Source organism: Syngnathus scovelli, chromosome 12, assembly GCF_024217435.2.
Source record: "Syngnathus scovelli strain Florida chromosome 12, RoL_Ssco_1.2, whole genome shotgun sequence".
In the NCBI taxonomy this organism is placed as follows: domain Eukaryota; kingdom Metazoa; phylum Chordata; class Actinopteri; order Syngnathiformes; family Syngnathidae; genus Syngnathus; species Syngnathus scovelli.
In genome coordinates, this window is record NC_090858.1 from 2,678,868 (window position 1) to 2,703,679 (window position 24,812).

Genomic DNA, 24,812 nt, shown 5'->3' on the forward strand with positions numbered 1-24,812 from the left:
TCAGGAGATAAGGCTTAGATTTATTTCTTTATTTTCCTCTCAAGTGGTACAATAGGGATATGAGTCATGGCGGTGTAAAGTGACCTAATTTCCTTTTTCCGCTTGTAATCTGATACCTTCAGATTGGAATCGGTAAAAACTGGTTACATATCAGATGTCTGCCAACGCGAGTGCAGCACAGATGGGATTTATCCATGAGTTGGAGGAGGACCATTTTGTGAGGTTCAGGGAACCTTTGAGGCTTGGAAATTGTAGGCTTTAATTTGAGCTAGCCCTCAAAATGACTTCTTGACTTCTCAATAATGCGTCAGGTCATGTTGCCTGAATCCATGACCTCGCTGCTTCTAAAGGTGTCAACTTACTTTCCTTCTCAACATGTCCTCCCCTTAGATGTCCATCTGCTTACCCCTTGGGTCTTTATTATTTTAAATAATTTGATTGTGTCTTGTTCCGGGATGCCAGCTGGTCAAAAAATAGGCAAAATATTTTTCAAATATGAGAGACTGCTTCAGTGAGGACTTCTTTAAAAAAAAAAAAAACTGATTAATATCGGACATAAGTCATGAACGTGGTAACACCACCAGTGAATGTTAAAATTTAAATGTCAGTATCTGAGATTTGAGTCAGTGTTTTGATTGTCAGCGAGCAGCGTGTGTCAGGCTGTGACACGTTTCTTGTGTTCCGCATGCGTTCATCATGGCGGGTAGCCACGACGCCGCTGCCAGACCGACCGTTTCCTGCCAACTTGGCTGACGTCACCCCCTCCCCCCCCCCCGTGGCACATTTGGAGGTTTTCTCCAAGGCCTGTCACTACAAATGTTGCTTGTTGTCAGTCGGAAAATGAACGTTGCTTTTTGCCGTTGCTTAAATTAACCCATAAAAGCTGTTTGCCATGATGCAAATATGTCATTAGTATACCAGGCGCACCCATTTTTTTTTTTTTTTTATGCCCTTAAAATATCCTGTGTTTTTAAAATGGCCGGCATTGAAGTGGTGACTGAACAATGTCTTGTCATTGTGACGCTGACCTGTAATGAACCCGCTTACAAGTGAACGACTTCCTTCCTTCCGCTTTGCGGGAAGGTCTGGGCAACCACAACATCCCCACCAAGCCTTAATGTTACTTCATTTTATGGTGATGCTGAATCATAATGGAGCAAGTATTAAGTGTTTCGCCATTCCTGCATGTATCAGCAAGTGTATGTACACAATGGCAGCCTCTCATCATTTATTTATGCAAGGAGCAATGTGTGTGTGTGTTTGAAACTTGCCCATGATCATCAATCATACAAATTCCAATAAGGTTTTTCCATTTTTTTAGAACTCCACGTTTGGATTTCTGCGTGAAAGAGGTTAATTACTGTGTCTCGTATTTTTTTTTTCCCCCACTCAACTCTATCCCGTCATGTGTTTTAGGCAACCAGACAAACTGGTGGTGGTTTGGACACGTAGGAGTCGACGGAAATCCTCCAAGGTTTGTACTTAGCATTATTTTTACACAAACATAACCCATTGAATATTGCTTCTGTCCGCTAGAGGGCGTGCCAACATAGCGGATCGTCACGGACTGCTTAAGATTCAGGACAATCATGTCACGTTTTTCCCTGTAATGATGTTTCTTTGTTTGTCCACGCCTGTAAATAAATAAATGCTGATTGTGTTTATCCTGGCTTGCAGGCTCACAGCTGGCAACCGGGCATCAAAAATCCCTACCGAGGTGTGGTGGTGTGGCCCGTACCGGAGAATATTGAAATCACAGTCACTCTCTTTAAGGTATTTTATTTTTGTTTTTGTTTACTTTAGGGTCTCACTCACAATGTAGTACATGCATTACTCTCTGCTGCTTGGCAATTTGCTTGTGAGTAATGACAATATAAACAAGCACTCACATGTGTTCAATAATTCAGCAAGGGATAAATAAATTAAAATTTTTCTTAACGCAGGCTTAACCCACTCTTGTATTTTAACTGTAGTATTTTTGGGTAAATGTATTTTTTTGTGTTTAATGCTAATGTAACAGTGCTGTGTGCAATTGCAGGATCCACACGCTGAGGAATTTGAAGACAAAGAATGGACGTTTGTCATTGAAAATGTAAGTCATCTTTTATGTATATATATATATTAGCTGAGGTCGATTTTTATTCCATGTCTACCCTGTTTATTCTTGAATCATGTGGATGGTTTGAAAGGTAAGTCTTGTTTGCTACATACATGCAGAGTCTGCCACCGTGTGGTCAAAGTGGTACTTCACATTAGTTCCTGATGTAAGCTTTGACACATAATGAAATGACGCTAATGTAGTTATGTAGCTACATATTTTTTAACGGCCAATATTATTTTGTTAGGAATTATATTAATATATATATAATCATAGCAAATATTTAATATTGTTGAATATTTGTAAATCATTTTTTTCAAGTGAACTGTGTCCAGTGTATGAAAAATGCATCTGAATTCTTTGATAGCTCTCACCCAGACATGTTTCCAAGAATTTCAGCGGCAGATGAGGAATGCTAGGTGAACTGGCGCTTTGACCCCCCCTCCCGTCACTTTCTTTGTACACATCAAACAGACAAGCTAAGAAAGTGCTTGGGGGGGTTAAGGCGGGGGGCTTCTCGTGTTTGATAGAAGGCCGACATGACAAGCAGGTCAGCCGCCGTTCTGCGGTCAGAGCGTGGGAGACCCGTAAGAGTACGAGCGCAAAGGGAGGCGGCGTGACTTCTTTTGGGCTGGTCTCTGCATACCTGACTAATGATCACTCTCATGACAGCTCCGAAATTAGTCGCACACCTTTATCGTGATGGAATGCTGCCCGATAGACACATTTTCCTCGTCCCACTTGCTTTTTGAGAACTTAATACGGCCAAAGAAAGTGTAAAGCGTTCATGCTACTTCTGCTAAAGAGGTTTTGTCCGTTGAATTTGTTCACGTGTATGTCAGATCATCTTTTCCCCATTGAATCGAACGGAAATGCCATTAAACCGTTTCAACTCCCCCCAAAAAATAAAATAACCTTTTACATGATCAGAAAAATAGCACACGTCTGAATTATACTTTGTTAAAACAAAATAGCAGCACGTGTACCTTATCAAGATAGTTGCGGTAGTGACAGCAAAAATATTTTTTGCCCTTCAGTTTGTCCAGTTAATAAGACCCAATTAAAAGAATGCAGAAATGAGTGCTATTAACAATTTGACCACTAGGGTGTAGTGTAACCTAATTCAGCAGCCATTCTCATCACTTGGACTGTTTTTTTTTTGTCCACTTACCTTTTACATGCTAAAAATACAGTCATACACATGTTCTGTGTATTTTTTATTTTTATTCTATCCATTTGGCTAACAGTCGGGCATCTGTACCCAGTGCCGTTTGAGAATCTAGATACACGCGAATGTATACGGCGGCAGGAGAGCCCAGCTCTCCTCAACCCCTCATCAGACGACATAGGAGAAAAGCGAAGAATACGCCATTGTGCCCCCAACGCCGGAGATGATGAAATTCAAGATCCCCACGCTCCGTCTTCTTCTTAATCTGGCGGTGGGGGAGGCCCAACCTTGCGCGAGGCTAATCCCTCCCCGTTGAATTATCGGCAGCGGCTAAGATTGTATTTTGTCATTGAAAACGGCAGTGTCAAACACTGCCTTTTTTTTCTCCCCCCCCCCTTGCCTATTTGTTCCTCTTCCAAGGCCAATCGTATAATCAAGCGAGGGCGAGCTGTAGGACGACAAGTCAGAGAGGTGGCGGCCCGTTTAAGTGGCAGCGCGGCAGTATCTCTAAATTGCACGCTACCCTTGCCTTTCACCCCATTTCAAATAGGTGCACATTATCACAAAAAAAAAGGTGGGCAAATTGCGAGGCCGCAAAGATTGGACGGCTCTATTTGAAGGCATTGTGCTGATGGACATGTTCAGGCATCTGCATATCAACCAGGATAAAAAAAAAAAAAAAGAGATCGCAATCTAACTTCACTTTGCGGATGGGGATTTACGCAGCATATATTGAACCTTAAGAGTTGAATATACAAGGAGACACTTTCTTCTCCTCGCCCGCCCTGAGTCATACAAACGTCGTTGAAAGGACGTTGAGAGACAAATGGCGACAAAGCACTACTTTTGTATCACCAATCGCGTGGTTTCTTGTAGTAGTATTGAATTCTGCTTGGTTTATTAGCAAAAGCACGTTAAGGAGCGTTCTCTGTCCGCTTCTACGTTCCATCCCTCTCCCCCATCCGTCCATTTGGCGTCTCGCTTTCGACTCCATTCAAGCCATTTTCCAATCACACGGTCGCACACTGTTGGTGCCCGCTTGGTAACAAGTAAACACCCCATCTGCAAGCCATCCCCATACCTACGCACACACACACGGGCCTCGCATTGTATCCCCTCTCCTCCGTGCCAGGGGGAGCACATTACGTAGGCCAGTGGCTTGTGAGCGCCGAGCGAGCCTCCGGGAGTGGAAAACACAATTATTTCAGCCCTCCGCTATTCACGCAAAGGTGACAAAAGCTGGTATGAAGTATGAAATCCCAAAAGTTTTCTCCTTTTTGCGCCGCGCTCCACAAATTGGGATTAATTTGCACTCGAGTGCCTCGTGCGCGCACAGTCTCCAAAGTTTTCACCTATTTCTTATTTTTCCCCCATTTCTTAAGTAGCTTGGGAGGCTCAAAAGGCCTAATTTATTTATTTGGTTGTTTCTCCCCCCCCCCCCCACCCCCGCCTCTCCCCCTTGCACTTGTGTGCTCAGTTTAAATAATACATGTGCTGTAGTTCAAAGCATGTAAATAATTGTGTGTGTGTGTGTGTGCTTTGAAAATTAATTTAATTAATCACCCTGAGGAGAGGCAACAGATGCTGCTGATTACCCCCCTCCTGGCGGACCCTCCCCATGCAGCCCCCCCCCCCCCCCCCCCCCACACACACACACACACACAATTTTGTCACACAACATTCAAGTCTGCATGTTTTTGGGCATCTCATTGGCTATCATGAGGATTGTGTGTTGCGGTTTGTGTGTGTGTGTGTTGGGGGGTGGCTACGTGGGTTGTAGTCGATGGTGGCTGCAGAGGCCGGGTGGTCCCTCCTGTCGCCCTAATAGGCTTACCGCACCCCTAATCCACACCGCACCACCTCCATCACATGGCCAGTCTGCTGACTGGCCGGGCCACCACGAGGTGTGTGTGTGTGTGTCGCTAGCTGTGTGTCTTCACATGTTGTGTTCCTGCATCGCTTTGTTATTTCGTCTGCATTGTTGTGTACATCTTGTTATGAGACATCTCCCTTTCCCGAAAAAAAACAAGTGGTAGGTGTACCTGTTGTGAACTCAGTTGCTAACCAAAACAGCAGCACAAGCAGAGGCACATAAACAGGCTTAAAAAAAAAAAAAAAAAAAACACGCTTCCCTGTTAACATAAAGAAACGTTTTATAAAACGGTAGTCCATTAATAAACATTATTTTCCAGTTTGAATGAACCTGGTTTGAATCTGCCGCGAACAAAAGCGCGCCGTGAGCATGTTCATTGTTTTTGGCGGTCATTACGTTGTTGCTTTCTACTTTTTGTGCGTTTTTTTTTTTTTTTTTTTGAGTGTACCTGCCCGTCCCACCGGTCCAGGTTATGACCTCGACTTTCATCTTCTTAGTCTGAGGCTCCCGGAGCCCGCTGCGCTTCAACTCCCGGCCAACACGGCGGCAGATGTCACTCGACACACACGGACGAACCTGCGCACACAACACACTGTTTGATTTGTCTAATAAACACGGCGTTTCTCTTTCGTTTACACACGTTAGCGCTCGTTCACGATCCAAGCTTGTGCACAAATGACATGAATCTTAAACATCAACAGATTTGTAAGGCAACTCAAACAGTTCTTGTATTCATTATATATTAATTTAATTAATCGGAGAATTTTATTCTGCCAGATATCGGAATAGGCACAGAATCTCAATTTTGACCCTTGACTTTTGTCGTAAGTTGCTAAAGTTCAAGCCCTCAAGCTTACGAGCGTGTATGTTGTGTGTCTGGACCGCTATCGGTCATCTGTCTCGTCGTGTCTGTTTTCTTCGACGTCGACTTCTCTCTGGCGCCCGGTGTTGCATCATGTCCAATCAGGCGGCGAGCACACGACGGCAGCCGTGTAGTTATTATCACAACTTTTATTTATTTTACCTCCGCGCGGCACGTCTTAAGATGGCTGCCTGTGATGCAGACAAGGCCATGTCGCCCGTAAAACATCGCAGCTGGCAAATCCCCATGTTTATCCACAAGCTTGACCCGCTTGGCTGGCGCACGGGTGGGTGACGGTTGCGACAAAAGAACCAGAACAGATGCTTTAGTTGTTTGGAATGCGCATGTGCCCATTATCTGCTCGAGTGCCTGATTGGCGCCAAGATTGTCATTACAGCAAAAAAAAAAATCACACGGATGAGTTAATTGTTTAATTTTTATCAAAGATAACATGATGTGCCCTTTTTTTTTAGGATTTGGTGATGGTTTCATTTTTTGTTTGAGTTTAGTCGCACCGTTGGATCCCTCCCTCTTGAGAACTCGCAGCCACCGGGAGACAGAGGCGATTGTTCTGCCGAGTGGCAATGAATGGGGTCTTGTGACGTGCTCCGATGCCAGCGCTAAGCCGGCCACTGACAGTCGGCTTGCCCACCCCCCCCCTTAAAAAAAAAAAACACGCGCCGTCTCTGTTGAGAATAGAAATCGGTACACCCAGAGGTGACCGGGTCAGGAATTTGAGGTGAGTGGCGCTCGAAGGCCTTTGGGTGTCGAGGAGTTGGGGGGGGGGGCACATTCCAGTTGTAAAAGAAATGCTTGTATTAGGTGCGCCACGAGTCGGATAGCAAATATACAAACGACTAAAGAAAACATTCAAGAGATCGAAATAATATAGGCAGTAGCTAAATGCAGCTAACATTTGCATTGACGTCAGTTCAGAGACGACAATTTGTAAATCTAGCGCCGAGACGGTTGAAACTTGTATGTACCTCAAGCATGTTAAGCTTTTGTCTGTCCATAAACAAAACTGGCGGAGCCCTTTTGGTATTTTGGAACAGAAAAAAAGTCAAAGAAGAACCCTGTACACACACACAAACACACACACTGAGCCGCTCCGGCTCCTTATCCAATCCCTCGGCTAATTCCCCCTCTGTGGAAGGTGTTCATTGTTTCTCTTTCATTCTAATCTCTGCCTCTCCTTTTCTTAAAATCCATATTAGATTCTCTTTGACTGGGCCACAATCGGAGTCAGTGGAGCAGAGCGTGGCCCCCGCTAATGCTCTTTGTCTCCGCAGATTTGTCACTTAGCATGGAGAGTACACCTTTGTCACAGAGCAGGGCCGCCCGAGAGGGCGACTCTCACTCGGGGCAATTGTTTCTTGTCGCAGGCCATCTCCAAACCGCCCGATTTCCCTCCCCGCACATACGCACGCACGCACGCTTTACACAAATCAGCTTTACTCTGGATTAGGGCCCTATCATAGCGGCCGCCTCATCTCAAAAACGCTTTAAACAAACACACCCTCAAAGTGAGAAGCTAGTGGATATGAAGAGGCTTATGGCGGCTTTACCAGGAAGTTATCATTAGACAATTAGAGGAAGCCTGTTTTTCCATTCAATTCCTGTCGACGCGACTGAAGGCCAAATCATTTTGATAAGTGCTACTGTTTTGGTTAGCAACATCACTTTCAGACATCATTTGTGGAAATATGGCACACCAACGATTGGTAAATCTGCAGGCTTGATATCGGAGTTTCTGCTTGGCGCAGGGGGAAATAATCAATCCCAGATGCAGGAGGGTGTTAGCTTACTGGCTATATATACGGCGTGTTTGCGCGCGCGATAATGTTATTGGCGTTTTGTGCCTTGATAATGGCGAAAGATGGCCAAATGGCGGGAAAATGATGAGCAGGCACTTCACAGAACGGGGATGAACTCCCAGCTATAATCCCGTCGACCTTTCTCTCCCGTCCGTCCCCTCCCCGGTTTGCCACATCTCCCACATCCCTCATCTTTTTCTCCTTTCCCCTCCCCTTGATATCCACCTCTCTGTCTTCTAGCCTTCTCTCCTTCCCCATTTCCTGACCACTCATTCTCTCCCAAAGCCCCCCACCCCCCCCTCCACAATGCACCCCGCACTCTCCAACCGGCAGAAGTGCCGAGCCAGGGCTTTTTGCCGGCTGGCAATTTATTTTCCCATTAGCCCCCCGTCTGAAGTGCGCGCTCCGGGTCTGAACGTGTGTTGGGGGGCACACCGGGGGCCACCCAAAAAGAAAGACCCGGAGAGCGGGAGAGAGGAGGCCACTCTGGACACGCCGATAAGACGAGGCAGGGCTGTGACGTTCAGAGATGACGGGGGGGGGGGACAGCAGATAGCAACTCTGTAAGCATTTTTTTTTTTTTTTGCAGTCTTAAAATATGATGTAGTCATTTTTTTAACAAACATATCAGATAATTGCAAGTTAGGTTGACTCCAAATACACCAAATAATGACTCAAAATAGCCCCTGCAAAGTTTTTCTCGCTGCGAAAAGCATTCGCCGATTGTCGCCATTCGGTCAATTAGCGCATGGTGTTGATAGCGACGCTCAAACTATCGGGCATTGGCTGCCGCACGAAACAAGTCGGTGTCATGTCGCTCGGTGTTTAGAGAGACAAGGACGTGCGAGAGCTCAGTGTCACTCATGTTTGGACTGTTCACCCCACCTCACACACACCCCAAAAAAAACACAGCGGCTGTAATCTGCTGTTTTTAAAGGAAGCCTAATCCTGCTCTTGTGGAGACTAATCGCTCCTCCCGTGTGTCGTCCTCTCACCTTTCCTTCCCTGTTTGTTTTTGCTTCTCACCTTTCTGTTGACTGCCAGGGAATGATTTAGAGGGTTTTTATTTTCGGGGGGCGAATTCAGAAGTCAGTTTCGAAATTTCTCAAAAAGGCCTTAAAATTGAGGATCTTCTTGAGGGCCAAGGTTCCTTCATCCCTCCTCGCAGGCTTAAATACCAGACCATTGTTATAGTAATTTACGCATGGCTTTTTGTGGCCATTGTTGCCTTTTAATACACCCCCCCCCGAAATCCTTGCATATAATAATGGCGGATATAAATCGGCTTTAATCTGTGTGTATGTGGTCTATAGTTGGGCATTCATAGGTGCTATGTAAAGCTGGCGAGTTATCAGGGGAGTCGCAGAGGAATCACTCCATTGTGCGTTCGTTCAAAGAGAGATATGAGTACGTCGGACGTCTCTATTTCCAATAACTCTGACCTTGAAGGGGGGAGCGCAATGGCACAGTGGCCCCCCCCTCGTCCCAACACGCCATCACCAACACAAGCGTTTCCAATCTGCTGACTGCTGACTCCAGCCACAGGCAGCTGATTTGGAGCGTCGGGATGTGCGGGCTAATCGGCGCTCCCTCGGGGGTTATCCCGAAGGCCAAATTGAGTTTATTGTTTGTTCTCTCAAAATGGCCGTGAGTGCAAATGAAAGAGATGTCACGCCGTCGTTATGTCTCGGTGGACCTTTCAAGTCGCTTTTTAAGTTTCGGATTGGGGCCTTTAATCCGAGTCCACCTTGACATTTTTATTTAAACAGAACATACATTTTAAAAGAGTGTATAAACTCCTTTCCAGACCAAATGCGGTGACCTCAGTTTGTCCTTTTGCCAGTCGGCTCCCCCCCGCTCAGGATTGTTTTTGTTTCCGCAGTGGCGTCGAGGCTTAAGTCCGATAATCATCACCTAGATGCGATTCATCACTTCCGGACAGCGTTGTGGGCCGGCGTATCGCTTCGCCATCGTCTTCCTCAGCGATCTACTCGGCTGCGATGCACTTTTAACAAAACAAAAGTGTTTTGGGGAATCGTCTCCGATGGGAGTAGACAGACGGGGGGCCATGTTTGCTCGTATTAGAAACAAATTGACTTTTGACTGTGTGTTAAAAAGCCATTAGATGATTGGTGCTCACAAAGAAGCTAGCTCCTGTTTAGCACTCAGTCTAATTAATCCACCACTCACAAAGGGATCCGCTGCCCCCTCTTTTTCTACCCCCGCCCGTCCCATTGGCATTTTAGGGCAGAGGGGGTTCAGCGGGACCTCCTGGGCACCCCCGCCGCCCTGACCCCTGCCCCCCCACCAGGGGAGCATCTGTGGATCGATCCAGGGCCAGCTGGCATAAACCAGTCTTGCCTCCCCTTTTTCGCCAAGATGAAAATGAAAGAACTCATTGATTAAGAGGGGGAATTAGTTCAGGTTATTTTAATATATCCATGTATTTTCAGAAGCTTTCTCTATATCATGGATTTTCACCGAGGAACTTCTTTTCTGACTGTACCGCATGAGATTCCACCAGGGGGCAGCATACAGCCACCTCCCTTCCCTCCTTCCCTAGTGTCATCCTTTCATCTTGCTCCACACTGCAAGTATTAATAATTATTAGTGATCCTCCGAAAGCATATTGATAGTCTTATCCTCTGTCATAAAGGAAACTTCCGCATTGTTTCCTTTCTTTAATCTTGCGTATTGCAACTAATCCCACCCCTTCACCTTTTTTTTTTAAAAATATTTTGATTGACAATCAGCATCCAAGGGAGAAGGAGGCCATTTCCATTGTTTTGACGCTTTGGTGCAAATCTCCCAAAATGTTTGTCTTTCATTTTTCCGCCTCATTTGCATATCCGTAAGTATTTCCCATTAGAGCCCCTCACTCCCTCGCTCTACTCGTCGCCATTGTCATCTTTAGCAAATCCCCCTTCGTCTTAAGTGTTTGCCGCATTTAGCAAATTCATTCATAAAGTATCTACACGCGCTATTAGCTTAGTATAATAGCTTGGGTGTAATCTGCGGAGAGATAAGAGTGCCCCCCCCCCCTCTCCTCTCCCCTCCCTCTCAGCCCTCGTGTTCATCTCCCGACGGGATGTTCTTTGGACACGTCGCAATGTCTCGAGCGACAAAGCTCAAATGTCAGCGTCAAAATGTCAAGTGGCCGATTTTCTTCTGTACTTTTTTTCTATATTTCATTATTTTCCGCCGCAGGTGGGAAATGGAAGGCATGATGACTGTGGGTGGAGATGAAAAGATAGGTGGGAGATGAACCAACTTAAAATTGAAGGGGAATAGTTATTGCTAATCTGGGCTACTGATCGAAGCGCGAGGAATCGATTGTTAAAGCGGAGATATAACGTGGAATTTACTTTTAATTGCTTTTGTGCTATTTTATCCTTGCAAGGGTATAAAACATTATGCAGACCACCTGGGCGGTCCTGCATGGCCGAAATGCCGCCAGACCTGAAAGCTTTCCATCACATGATCACTTACAGGGAGGCGACTTTTCTTTATGTTCTCCAAAGTTTTTTTTTCTTTCAATGTCTGGAAGTTCCAAAACGGCCCTTCCTTGAGAGAGAGCGAGAGAGAGGACGTTTTTTTTTTTTTTTTACATAATCCTTTTGAGTGAGCGGGAAGTCTGAGAGCGTCGATCCCTGCCAAATTCAATGGCGGGGGGGGAAAAAAAAAAAGAAGAATGCGCCTCTTTACTATGTTAAACAGATCTGGCCCAAGATGTAATGCTTTCTTCCTCAGATCACGATAAAGCCCTTTGGCTGCTTGCTAACAATCTGCCATCTAAACATTCATTCGTTGTATTGAACTAAGTGTTTTGTTTAGTTCCTACTTTGCCATTTATCGCAGTCCGCCAACTTTACAGGTGACAGTTCGGCCGATATATAGCAAACACAATCCCATGTCGAGTGTATAAACAAACCATATTGACATACAAAAGTTAGACAACTTAATGCTAACCCGCAAAGCTAATGAAACTAGCTTCGATCTGGCAGTAGTTCTAAACGTTATATTTGAAAGACATCCCATAATATTATGCACCACACAATTCTTGTCTTTTGTCGCTTTTCACCAGCATAACCAGCATCCTTACCACTGAATCCCTCACTCTTTACGTATGCATGTGTGTGAATAAATCCCCCGAGGACCTCGGCGATAAGGCGCCAGATTGAGTTTTCTTCACAGAGCGAGATCTTGCCGAGATTTGCGTGCGTGAAGACGTCTGGGAAAATGTTACGGGATGCTATCATGGCATTATCGAACCCCCCCGCGTCTGTGTATATGTATATGGGCTCTCCAATTCATGTCGCGCCGAAGCACCGCTTTTGCTTTGTTTGTGCTTTAAGCTGACGACAGGCTTCATTCACAGCGAAAACAAGATGGCGGTTGTTGCCGTCTGACTCAATGCATTGGTGTCATCAAATTATCTAACTAGGAGGTATCCATTCACTCACCCGGACCATTTTTTTTTTTTTCCATCTCGTTCCTTGTCCAGGAGTCCCCGTCTGGCCGACGCAAGGCCCTGGCCACCAGCAGCATCAACATGAAGCAGTACGCCAGCGCCATGCCCACGCAGACGGACGTCAAGCTCAAGTTCAAGCCGCTTTCCAAGAAGGTCGTGTCGGCCACGCTGCAGTTCTCCCTCTCCTGCATCTTCCTGCGGGAGGGCAAAGCCACGTGAGTCAAATAAGATCAAATTGAAATGAATGAATGAAATTTTCTAGCTGTTCTTTTTACGTTCTTTTTCAGTCGCTCTCAGCCTGGCTTTTCTTCTTCACTCTTTCATCGCGATCTTTTTATCCGAGCAACTTTAATTTTCGGACTCGCTCTCACTCTCGTTTGTGCATCCTAATTTGATAACTTCCATTAAAAGGCACACACTCGAGCACATTGGCGGGGGCCTTTGTTGTGTTGCGGACGGCGGGTCGATGGCGCGTAACCCTTGTTAACCCTTCGGGGAATGATGTCGACCACACACAAACAAACTCCATCACGGCGCTTCAAATGAAGCCCCGGCGCCCGGGAAGCGGCAAACACAAAGAACACAGACACACAAGAGAGCGAGAGAAGATTATGACGGCGCGTTGGAGGGCGACGGCGTGAAATAATGTGCGGCGGGGGAGCGAGGACGTGAAGGCCAAGATGAGACAAAAGGTTTGCATGAGAAGTTAGGAAGTGACAGAGGTGGAGGCGGCCTTACATTTAATCCTTTGAAACGGACGCCGTCTTCTCGTCGCATGAAAATTCAACACCGCTGTATTTCCATTTATTCATCGCTATGCATAATCTCGCTTTCCCCCCCCCCCACGTTAATCTCTCAAGGTTATGTATAGCCTTGTGTGCGTTTTTTTTTTTTTTTAAAACGTATTTCAGGCATGATATGCATTTTGCATTGATGTGACCCCCCCTCTCCCCCCCTCCTCCTCCTACAATCCAGCGACGAGGACATGCAAAGCCTGGCCAGCCTGATGAGCATGAAGCAGGCCGACATCGGCAACCTGGATGACTTCGAGGAGGAGAACGAGGAGGACGAGGAGAACCGGGTCAACCAGGAAGAGAAGGCGGCCAAGATCACAGGTAGCCACTGGCCGCAGAATGTTTCTCGTAGGACCAACACGTGGATAAAGTTGAATTCAGTAACGGAGTTCTCCCTCGCCGCCGACCTTATATTTACAGAAGTGTATAAAATAGAATGTCTTCGCACTTGAATTTATATTCACGCGGCGTGTACAAGCATGTTGTGGTGTGATGTATGTCCTCTCCTCCCTCCTGCTTAGTCTAATCTAACGTTTCTCCCTCCTCCTGTTCAGCTTCACGCTTTCTCTCGGCGCTCTTTTGTCTCATCCGTATGTGTGCGCGTCGAGCGCCTACAGCCACGCTTCGCTTAGCGTGCGTCTCGCTAAGCAAAAAAAAAAACTCCCTCCAACTTGTACCTACAAGCTTCCCCGAAGATGCGCACGTTTTGGGGCGGGACCCCGTGGCGCTCCCTGCAACGGCGTCTTCTTCATCCTTGTGACCCTGTGGTCTGCAGAGATAGTAAACCAGCTGAACGCCCTCAGCTGCTTACATGGCTACGACGACGACGTCGACTATGGCATCGGCGTTCCTAAGCGAGCGCACATGGCGGCCGCTAAGCCTGTCGCTTCCTCGCAAGGTCTAAATCTCTTCCCAACTTTCACCCAAATCGTCTTGTCTGGTTTTGTGAAACCCTCCCCCTGATTTATTTTTGTGGTACATCATTATTTCTTTGACTTTTCTGATTCTTCCATGTAGCGTTTTGACTTTGGTGTTGTCAGTGGATTTTCTTCGTATTTCGTTTTTGTTATCGACTGCAGTTGGTAGTGAACCAAAGCAAGAAAGCCGTGTCCAGACAAGACTTTAAAAAAGTATGAAGGCTCGCCATTCTTTCAATTATGACCATTTTAATTTTTAATAGATAACACATAGACTGGCTAACTATTAGCCACTATTAGCTAACAGGCCTAACTTTTTTTTTAAAGCCACACACACCTCAAAAGACCAAAACTAAAGAAAGCAAGTTGTTGTACACGTGATGCTCGGGTGGTTCCACACATACTTCTCCGTCTAAATTGGGTGACAAATACTTCTTATCAACAAAGTCCACTTCACATAGCGACGCCGCAAATAGCCAAAAGACACGCCGCGCTTTGGAAACGGGTCTCGGCGTCTCCCTTTTAGCGCCCCTTTGCTAGCGCCTGGTCTCCATGCAAATGAGCCACAGCGGCGACGGCGATAAAGTGGTCAAGTGTCAGCTCCTTCGGCCCGCGTCGCCGTAGCAACTCCACGCAGCTCGTCTCCCACAGTAACCCACCCACTAATTGCACCAATGTTCCCAGAAAGAAGCTCAGTCAAGTTTAGCTGGTGCTTACTTGTGGTTCACTCCCAAGTGCGGCACGTTGTTATTCTACATGTAAAAAAAAAAAAAAAAAAAAAACTTATTTTCACGTCACATGGCTCATCGTCCCGCTTTTTCCAACTCGTTTTGATTGACTTTTTATTCTCACCACCAAAGAGCTGATCAACAAGCTGAACTTCCTGGAAGACGTGGACCACGAGACGGACCCGGCAATGCTCGCTAACCCTTTTGACGAGCCCGACGATCACCTGCCCGAAGCCAACCACCTCAATCCGTTCGGCGATCCCGACGAGGACGGTATGTGATCCAGTTGTTTTACGGTTTGAGCATTCGTATTGCGTAATTTACCAGTGGGCCAACTTGAGTTTGACTTTTTGGAAGTCAACCAACTGAGAGCCCAGACTATAATCACAAAGGCGTAAACAATAAACGAGGCCATGTTTGTCCAACAGAACCTCCCGAGCAGCCCTCTGCTTCACGGGCCAACGAATCCTCCTATGTCTCTAATCCGTTCGACGAACCCACGGAGGAGCCCCGCGACGCAACGTCGGGGAACCCTTTCGAAGAGCCGGAGCGAGACGAAGTCAGCTCTCAGTCCGAGCCGGAGCCCCCGAAGGCTCGTCCCAGGAAAGGGGCGCGACCGGTCGACATGAACAAGTACTTGTACGCCCACGTTGGACAAAACGACGAGGAGGAGCTCGATGAGTAAGTTATCGGATTGTTTTGAGTTGTTCAGTTCTGGTCCATGCGGCCTTGACAGACTCGTGGTTGAGCGATGCTGTCAAAACGCTTGATTGGCACGACTGTCTGAGGTCATTCTCGGCAAAATGGAAAGTTCACGGGAGCGGTATTGTGTTTTGACTGGAGCTCCTTCAGCCGCGTATGTTGCTCCACAGGCTTTTCTTTGCTTTGGCTTCTTCTGTCACTGCGACCGCTCTGGGCTCGCCTTTGAATCGAGCCGATCCAATTCGTCTGTTTATTTAGCGCTGCTTTGTTGCATGCTGAGTGAGGATCTCAGGGGGCTTTCACTGCCACAAGCGTGCCGCTATATTGATAACATTCTGTGGTATGTCCCGTCTGTCAGTAGTGCACCTTGAGAAGCCAGGATCTGAGCTGGCCTGAATGCACCCGATTTTTCTATTGGCTCACCTGTCTTGTTCATTTGTCTTGCAACCAATGGACACAAATATTTGTTCAAACAACTCAACCAATGATGGACCAAACACTTTTAATCTATTGAAGAAGACACATTATGCTTTAAAACAGGTGTCTTGAATAATACATGTGGCATGATTTTGTCAAAAGACGCCTTTACACATTCTTTAACGTCTTTCAAATTTGCAACCAGGTCCAACCCGTTCTACGAACCAAGCCCCACGCAGAGCCCGGCTCTCCTGGACGCGGGCAGCAGCCAGAAGAAGAGAGCTCCCGCACCACCAAGCTCGTCGGGCCCCGGCCTCCATCCCGCCACGCTTACGCCTGAGATCTGTTCCCGCCAGGACGGGGAGAAAAAAACCTTGCCGGTTGGGCCAAGCCCCGTGGCGTCGGTCAAGGGGAGAGAAATGGCCTCCTCGTCCCCCAAGGTAAACAGTTAACTGTATTTTTGTTTTATATAATACGCACAGAGGCACTCCGAATAACCAAATGGCGCCAATATAATATATATATATATTTTTTATATGATACTTATTATATTATATTTAATTAAATAATTCATTTTTTAAATGCAGTGGTCCTGACATCAGCTCCCGGCCTACACATGCACTGAGCAAACTCATTGCGTGTTTGTGTATTGGAATTGGGGGGGGAGGTGTCCTGATCCATGATTTATTTATTTATTTATTTATTTATTGAAATTAGGCAAATGCTGGCTGGCTCTAATTAAATGGATGATGGTCACACACACACACACTCACGGCAGGAGTCGGACCACTGGTGGGGAATGATTGGCTGGGGTTGGGGTGAGGTGGGGCATGGGTTCACTCTGCATATGTGTGTGTGTTTGTGTGTGCGGGCATGTGTGTGTGTATGAGGGGTTGAATGGGCCTATGTGGAGGCTTAAACACAGAGGGCTTAACTACAGCAGAGCGATCACAAGGGGGTGTTGACCCCCTACGCGCACTCACTCACACGTGCGATGGTACAGTTACTTCTATATACACACACATAGGTACACACACACACACTGGCATGCACGCACACAAGCGCTAAGCACCCCACCACCACTTTGCACCTGGCTAGCTGACTGTTTTAGTGGCTGTCCATGTAATTATGGCACAGTGCCTTTATCACCCAGCCGCACTTGCCTGTGACTGTGGGTGGGGGGCTGAGCCACTTTAATTACCCGAAGCCAGTGGCCTGTGGTGGGCCACACTTGGCCAAGAGATGCCCCTGCCTCTAGAGGGAGGGATGAAGGCAGATGGGAATGCACAGGATGGATTGCGGGAGATTTGGAAAAGGGTAGTTACGAGAGAAAGGTGCATTTTTTAGTCGATGTTTTTCTCCCCCCACCGGGTGGCGCTGTCATTTGGAGTGAAATATTAGTTTCCGTCCACAATGTCGGACCACGATTCTCTTGTCGTTGTTGTATAACTACTAACATTTGGTCTGCAATGGCAGGAAAGTACGCTTTGAACCTGTAAAATTCAAGCCGTGTTCATAAATGTCCGACTCAAAAGATACGCAGAGTGGGGACGGTTGGAGATGGAGGGATGTCTTTAAGACGGTGAAAAGAGAGAGAGGGTGTTCAGACGGGCCAGTGTGAATGGGTTTCTATTTCTTATTCTCGCTCGACACTCACAAACACGTCTCAGCCATGTGTTGGCGGCGAGATGACCTTTTTGAATGTATGAAGTCAGAGGGGATTAAGAGGAGACATTCTCGCTATGAGAGGCCCGAAACGAAGGCGACACATCGCAATGCGGACGTGTGCGGCGTGCAGATGGGGGGCTCTTGAATACACACACACTTTTGCACTTTTTTCATTCCTTTTTTTTTTTTTTTTCCCCAGTCAGGGACACCCGTCACGTGTTCCCCAACCCACCTAGCCACCGCTAAATTCCGGTTGGTCACCTCTTCCTTTTATCTCCTGCGATAGCTTTGGTGGCGCACACACACACACACCCTTTATTTATTCGTATTTGTTTGCACCAACTGTTCTCATGGCGGTCCGGCGTGCAGGGCCGAGATAAACGCGAGTCAGGTCTAATCTGGCAATGGGTATGAGAAAAAAAAAGATTCTCCAATTGAAAGGCAGGGGTGATGCATTTACAACTCGCCCCGAGGAAATATATCGTGTGAATGAAATCATTTCGGAGGCAAAAAGGTCTTGAACGTATTGTTGCTGTCTGATATCTGCCGATAATGGCAACGTCAAACGACATAGGCCGAATTCCTCTTTATTCTGTTGTATAAAAGGAAAGTAATCAGTAATGAAAGATTGTCATAGGCGATCGGATGTTCCATATCATTTTATCGGACGCTCCCACTTCACGGGCAGCTTGTGAAGAATCGCCGCAACGTGCCGACATATGGCGAGCGCCCACTTCCTCGGTGCACAGCTATTACGCGTACAGATGGGATTCGCCGTGATGATTTCACGAAATGTATTTAAGTTGTTTGCTTGGGGCCATGAAATTGATTTTTGCAAGGCAGCAATTCTATTCCGTTTCTTTAGCAAAATAAATTAGCTCGCTATCATCAATAATAGACTCACCAAAAAAAAAAAAGTCTTGTCAAGTTTCCCCATCTTTGAGTTTGAAGGAAGTATTTGTCGGATTAATTCAAATGCACATTGAGAGTTCCTGTCGGGCGGGTTGTGATCTCTGTCTGGTCCGATTCAGTCCATCTCTTTTCCTTGGAGCTGATCCCCCCAAAACTCCCCCCCCTCCCACACCCTTCTCCTCCTTCCCAGGAATTCAGTGATCTCTTCCTCAGTCTTCTCCATCTCTATTCCGTAGTCAAAGCACTCTACACTTAGCTGCGCCGATCTTAAGATTTTCATCCCGTTTCTGCTTGGCCAACTTTTTATTTGCCACATTTTCATATAAGGAAAAAGTTTGGAGCTTATATCTGCGGGCTAAAAAGTTTGAGCAAATACGTTCAAGTTCATATTAAAAGTAGAAAAAGAATAAAGCCTCTTCAGTTTTTTGCGTAGCTGACATTGAGTGGCGGTAGAACTTTTTAAGTTTATGAAAATGAGCATATACTGTCGTTGTTAAAGTCGTGGATTTTATTTTTCTGCAAATCTTAGAACCCCCATTTTACATTCCTTTTGCCAAGGTGAAATATTTGATCGTTGTCTACGGTTGAAGGGTTTCGTCTTTTAATAAAAGGGGTGAAATTAAATGCTTTTTGTTCCTGTGTCTCGATGGGGGGGGGACGACGAGGGCACAGGCCGAAGCCCTCTTTACGGCCCCCCCGCTACCTCCAAATTGAAATTAGAATAAATTAACATGATTTAATTGAGTTCGCGCTAGGCTGCGATATTTCTTAATTAGCTTCCGCTAGGCCAAGCGGCAAGCGAGGACCGCCGAGCATCGGCGAGGTGGGCGCGACGAATCAGAGATGTTTGCCGAGGACAAAGGAGGAGCCCGGGAGACAAGGACAGTCGTCACTTGTCTTGCCGTGTCTGCCCTTGGTAAGACCTTTTTTTTTCGCGTTTTTTCATCTTTTCCAATAAGTTTCACTTGCCATTCGTCCATTTGAACAAATGTACAACTTATTACAAGTATCCCTATACCGCATGCTAACGGCTAAAGCTAACTGGAATGTACAGCAGCGAGTCAAAGTAGCTACCCGACTCTTCCGTTCCCCCTATAAGCTGTGTAATATTAGCAGAATAATCCTCCACTGGTGTAAAAGGCTCCCTCTACCTACGCGGACCCCTCCCCACTAGCGTTTATTTGCGGCCTCTGAGTGGTCTGACATTGGATCTTGTGGGAGAGGAGGTTTCCTCCCAGGGTCAGATCACTGAGCTTCCTGTGTGTCCTTCCACGCCGGAGGGCAGCACTGTCATCGCGTCAGGCTCAAGGCCCACCGGACAATATCGGCCACTCACCTGTCGTCAGTCACGTTAGCATTGATTTTGTCAAATAGCGCCGCTAATTGCCGCTGTTCCCCAATTAGTCGTTAATTGATTAATAGTACCTTGCCTTTATGGGGGCTTCAATCGAGAAGTGGATAATTGAGCTTAGGGTGGTAAAGTTCCGTCAACAGGTTGCAAATGAGAGACTGGGAGAGTCACAGAAAGCGAAGGAAATGGATGTTATTGATCAAATAAATGCTCGTTATGAATTTGGACAATTAGCTAAATTGTACAAGTTATGTGATTATAAAAAGCAGCGGCTTTGGGAACTTTGGTAAAGCCACACGCATTAATACGATTAGGCTATTGAAATTCCTGAAATAGAAAATAACCTTTTTTGTTGGCTTTTCAGGTTCCGATCGCTTCTCAATTTTTCACATGCTCGCCTTGGAAGGCAGCCACCTCTGTGTGTGTGTGTTGTGACTTTTTTTTTTATCCAGTTACTGTAATGCAGGTATCATTTTTTTTCCCTTCGCTGCCTCCTTCTCCTTTGCCGGGTTGCACGTCGGGTTCACAAGTTAAGCACCGCGCAAGAGCTCACTCTCAATATCCGCGTCGACGGCTGTAAGGAAAAAAAAAAAAAAAAAATAGGGCCTTCCGCAAAGCGCCTCTTGTAATCTGCCTGGGGTAAGTCCTCTTTAGTTTTATCTGCCAGGGATTACCTCACAAGCTGCAAGCGGGACCGGCGTACAGAGAAAACGATGAAGATGGAACCAAATGAAAACAAATCGCTATGTAATCTCCGCCAGGGAGCGAGCGGGCGGGCGGGCGGGCGAGCCAGCCAGAGAGAGCGACTGGCTTTGGTCTTGAAGGGAAGTTTCCCGTGCCACTCATTTAAAGAGGGAATTTACTAATCCCTCCATGATTGATGTCTGCTATGAGAGGCTCTGTAGCAGACTAATAGGGCTTATGAGGATGGCCACAAAGTCCTTTGTGTGTGTTTGAGAATGAAGCAAACCTGCGTTGCTCCGTCCAGCGGGGTTTGAATGACACGGAGAAGGGGTAACATTATCTTAATCTGGATTTAACTCTGCCCCAGTCCTCCAGGTGTGTGGGTCTAAGGACCCCCTGGTTTTAGATAAGTCTCAAAAACTCTTCAGACCCCCAAAATGGCCGACCTCCCTTTGCACAATGACTCCCAGTTAATCATGAAAACCGAGTTATCACCTTTGAAGTGTTTTTACATTTTTGGTCCAATGATTAAAATAATAACCGATTGTTCGAAACGATTATGGTGTGCATTAAGAGCGTCTTTCCTTGATGTCGCAGCCTTTCCGACATCCTCGACGTTACCCTCTCCCCCTCGCACGCTACATTTTTAATTCAATTAATGCAAAGCAACATTTAAAAGGAACCTTAGAAGTACCTCATGAATTGGCTTCCATCTTACTTAAATGTGCACTCTTGCGTGTGAAGAGAAACGATAAGGCTCTCTAATTGCCTTTTTAGAGTAATAATAAAAAAAAAGGCCTCCCTTTTGTCAATTACGATATTCAGACTGTGTCGTCGGAAGTACCGAGTGGTGCCTTTTAAGGCCATCCCCCGCTTTTTGTTTGGATTTGAGCTTTCTCGCACACGTTTATTCACTATGTGGAAAAAGAAAATCACGGCACATTTGTCTAAAGTTTTAGCCGTAGTCAACAAATGTTTGTAAATGTGTGTGTGTGTGTGTGTGTGTATTCTGATCAGTAGTCAAAGAGTTGACTTTGTAATTATGTTCATTATAATTGGCCGCACTATCGGACTCGCTCATCGTTGTGAAGCCCACTCCACACTGGACAATGGTCGCCCTGTGTGTGTGTGTGTGTGGGTGTGTGTGTGTGATTGTGGAGGGTTTACTTACACACACACACACACGCTTGAGCGTGTCTTAACCTCCTTAATGAGTTTTGCCCACCCGCGCTCCGATTAATTGATAAACGTCAGCCTTATCGGCGTGGCCGATCTGCGAATCCATCCCACGTCTCGATTTGTTTGTTAAAGATGTCCGTTAAAGGAGATTAATGGCGCTGTATCGATTTATGACCGATCGCGGCAAAGCTTCTTTAAGGATGCAGAGAAGAACTTGGATACTTTTTTCCGGTGTGTGCGTGTGACATTGTGGTTGAAAAATAAGTCTGGTAAGATTTGTGAGTCACATCATAAGTTAATTTTTATTTTATTTTTTTAAAGTAATTTTTTTATTTTAAAAAATGAAATTAAATAATCCTAAAAATGAATTTGACATGCGATTAAATTGAGTTACGCACGCACACTCGCCGAGCGCCCTTCCTCATTCCGAGCGTCACGCGATATTACCTTTTGTATGTTAATATGCGTGTTATTTTTCACGCTACATTCCCCCCCCCCCCCTCCTGTTCCAGTCCCGCTATTATTCCATCCACTCCACATCACCATTTACATAATTGAACTTTTGATTAGACTCCGTCGTTTGAAACGAGAGGCGCGGTAAGATGATGCCGGGCGATTCTCCTTCTTCTTCTGCTGGCTTTGTTTTTCGAACGAGAAGACGCCATTTAGACAAACGTAGCATTTCGAGAGTTTACAATTATGTCATGAATGATATCTCCGAAGTTGTCTACATGTTTGCCGCATGTCTTAGATTGACACGTTCATGTATGGAGAGTTAGCGCTCGTCTCGTGTTGCCGTAGGCTCCCTGTTTGAGCGGATTACAAGTTTTAAAGAGTCGCAGATTCGACACCTCCTCAAATCTGTCACACTGCGAGATTGGGAAGACACACAGTAGCAGTGGTGGCAGGCAGCCTTCTCCTCCTCCTCGCTGCCATCGTATCGGCGTTCGGGTGGAGGCCGGTTAAGTTTACGTTCCACAGGTAAAGCCAAAATACGACCTGATATTTTTTCGTCGCAAAAACTCAAACCTTTCCTTGGGTTCTGGCTAAAGTCTTTGCAAAAATTGCGATCATCTTCCCCAACAGGAAACCGCATTCCTAGGTTTCCTCCTATCTTGCGGTTCAGGTATTGTTGGGAGCTTAACCCCCCCCCTACCCCCCCATGGTCGCTCTCTGCCTCCATTTACTTCTCTCCTTGCCCCGTTTGGTGTATGTTGTTGACACTGCGGCGCGGGGGGAATAATGGATTCTCTTGTCGGCCCTCCTTGTATTTTCCCGCCCAGCCTGTTAGGCTGCCGTTTAATAGCGGCAGAGGGGAGGTTATGTGGCGCTGATAGTAATGAAGCTTTTTCTTCCTTTTTTAATGCGGAATGTTCGCCGGCCGAGGCAATCCTCGCCGCTAATCCTACCCTGCAGCCTAGCTAGCTATATGTTTGTGTGCGTGTGTGGAAGACACACATGCACGCCTTCCTTCAGGCTAACTGTAAGTCAACATGAATTTTGACTCCACGCACACTCGTAATGAAATGCGGCCTGTTCCCTGTCCGAGCCGATACGCTTTTTTCCTTCCAACCTTTGATGCATTTGTAAACACTTTATCAGGGCCCGATGTAATGGAACCATCCGGGATTCCCATTTGAGAATCACTTCGGCGTCACCAGGCCTTTTACGCCGACATCCGGTCTCACGGCCGTACGGCAAGTGCAAACGACTCAAATGTGGCTCAGAAAGATTCAAATCGACTCGATAATCATTTTAGACGCATTGCTTTTGATATTTGTTAATTTGATGAATCCTGTTGTTTTTTTTTCTTCCCCAACTGGTGTGTGTGTGTGTTTGTGTGTTTAAGTGCGAGTGTGTAATGTTTTCTGCCGTGGGGGGGTTCGCCAGTGCGTCTAATTGCTTTAATAGCACCTGGTGTATAATCCCAGGTAATTAGAGTGCTCCAATTAGACGGCTACTTTTTCACCGTCACTTGAAAGAGCGGGACGGGGAAAGGCCTGGAGGAACACCACTACACACACACACACAGACACACACATACCTGCCTATCCACCTAATGACACACAATGCTCTATTCTTCGGTGACGTATTTTCTGTAACTACATCCCTCTTACTTCTTCTGGATTTGACGGCCGTGTTATTATCTGCTTGTTGTTTTTTTATGATTCTTATTTATTTAGGCTGACCTTGCATGGAAGGTCTCAGGGGATAAAGGTTAAGGCCCTCTTTTAAAGATGAGCAGGAAATGTCAAGTGTCTACCCTTCGGGCGAGCGCCACTGTCTCCCTGCGCTGAGATGCCTAAAGGGGTTTTTACTACTCACACTCACAAAAAAAAAAAGGGTACAAAAGTCAGGAATTGCTAGCAGTGACTGCATTCAGTCTTTCATCTTGGAGTGTTTGAATTTTCAACTGAAATGGAGGAATTCCATTCATTGCCACGAGATTATTTGTAAATAATATACAATAAGCACTTAGAGTTGTCACTAGCATGTTTTTAATTTCAGGCAAGTCGATATTGTCAAGTCCAATCGGCATAAACTAGCTTTTTTTGTAAGTTGATATCTAATCAGCTTTAAGAAGACACTGCACTTGCAGTTGCACGCCGCGGCCAACAGAGGGAGTCGGGTTGCCACTGCTGGTCTTTTTTCCTCTGTGTCAATCTCCAGTTGCATTATGGCATGTATAGTTCACATCACATTTGTCTAATCAATGTCATTTTTTACAATTTATAACACAAACACTCTGAAATAATCCAAAGAAGTTATTCTAATTTCATAGCAATTAAAAATCACCAAATTGTTGACATCGTAAAACTCCTATTTACTCTACATGAGGTGTTTTAAGTCACATTTTAGGAATCCTAACAGCCCGACAAGTGTAAAATTACCCGCTGTCTAAGAAAAGCAGTTTTTGCAAAGAAGTCACGGCGCGAAGAAAAGCTTTTGCGCCTCGATAAGACTTCAGAGGAGGAGCTAATTAATAAGATGTTTACATTATCCACGCTTGCACGCCTCTCTGTGAACAAACGTCCATGACGCCTCGCTCATAGCAACTAATTGACGGGGAGGCGCTGCAGAGTCAAATCTTCAGCAGTGTGTTTCAAGAATTACTCAACCGCAGATGGTGACAGGCCCGTGATTGGGCCCGTAGATAGATGCAAGTAAAAT

General features: G+C 46.1%; 1 protein-coding gene across 5 annotated transcripts in view; it reads left to right on the forward strand.

The window, feature by feature from the left end:
• ehbp1 (EH domain binding protein 1) overlaps positions 1-24,812 on the forward strand; it is a 60,950-nt gene that overhangs the window by 2,138 nt on the left and 34,000 nt on the right. For 3 of the 5 annotated variants that reach the window (XM_049737105.1, XM_049737107.1, XM_049737108.1), the window contains exons 3-11: positions 1,417-1,474; positions 1,678-1,773; positions 2,039-2,092; positions 12,323-12,504; positions 13,265-13,404; positions 13,859-13,981; positions 14,861-15,001; positions 15,157-15,409; positions 16,053-16,287. In XM_049737105.1, the coding sequence (XP_049593062.1) occupies positions 1,417-1,474; positions 1,678-1,773; positions 2,039-2,092; positions 12,323-12,504; positions 13,265-13,404; positions 13,859-13,981; positions 14,861-15,001; positions 15,157-15,409; positions 16,053-16,287 (1,282 nt within the window). The remainder of the gene's footprint in view (positions 1-1,416; positions 1,475-1,677; positions 1,774-2,038; positions 2,093-12,322; positions 12,505-13,264; positions 13,405-13,858; positions 13,982-14,860; positions 15,002-15,156; positions 15,410-16,052; positions 16,288-24,812) is intronic. The other 2 variants (XM_049737106.1, XM_068652506.1) reach the window with 1 other exon arrangement.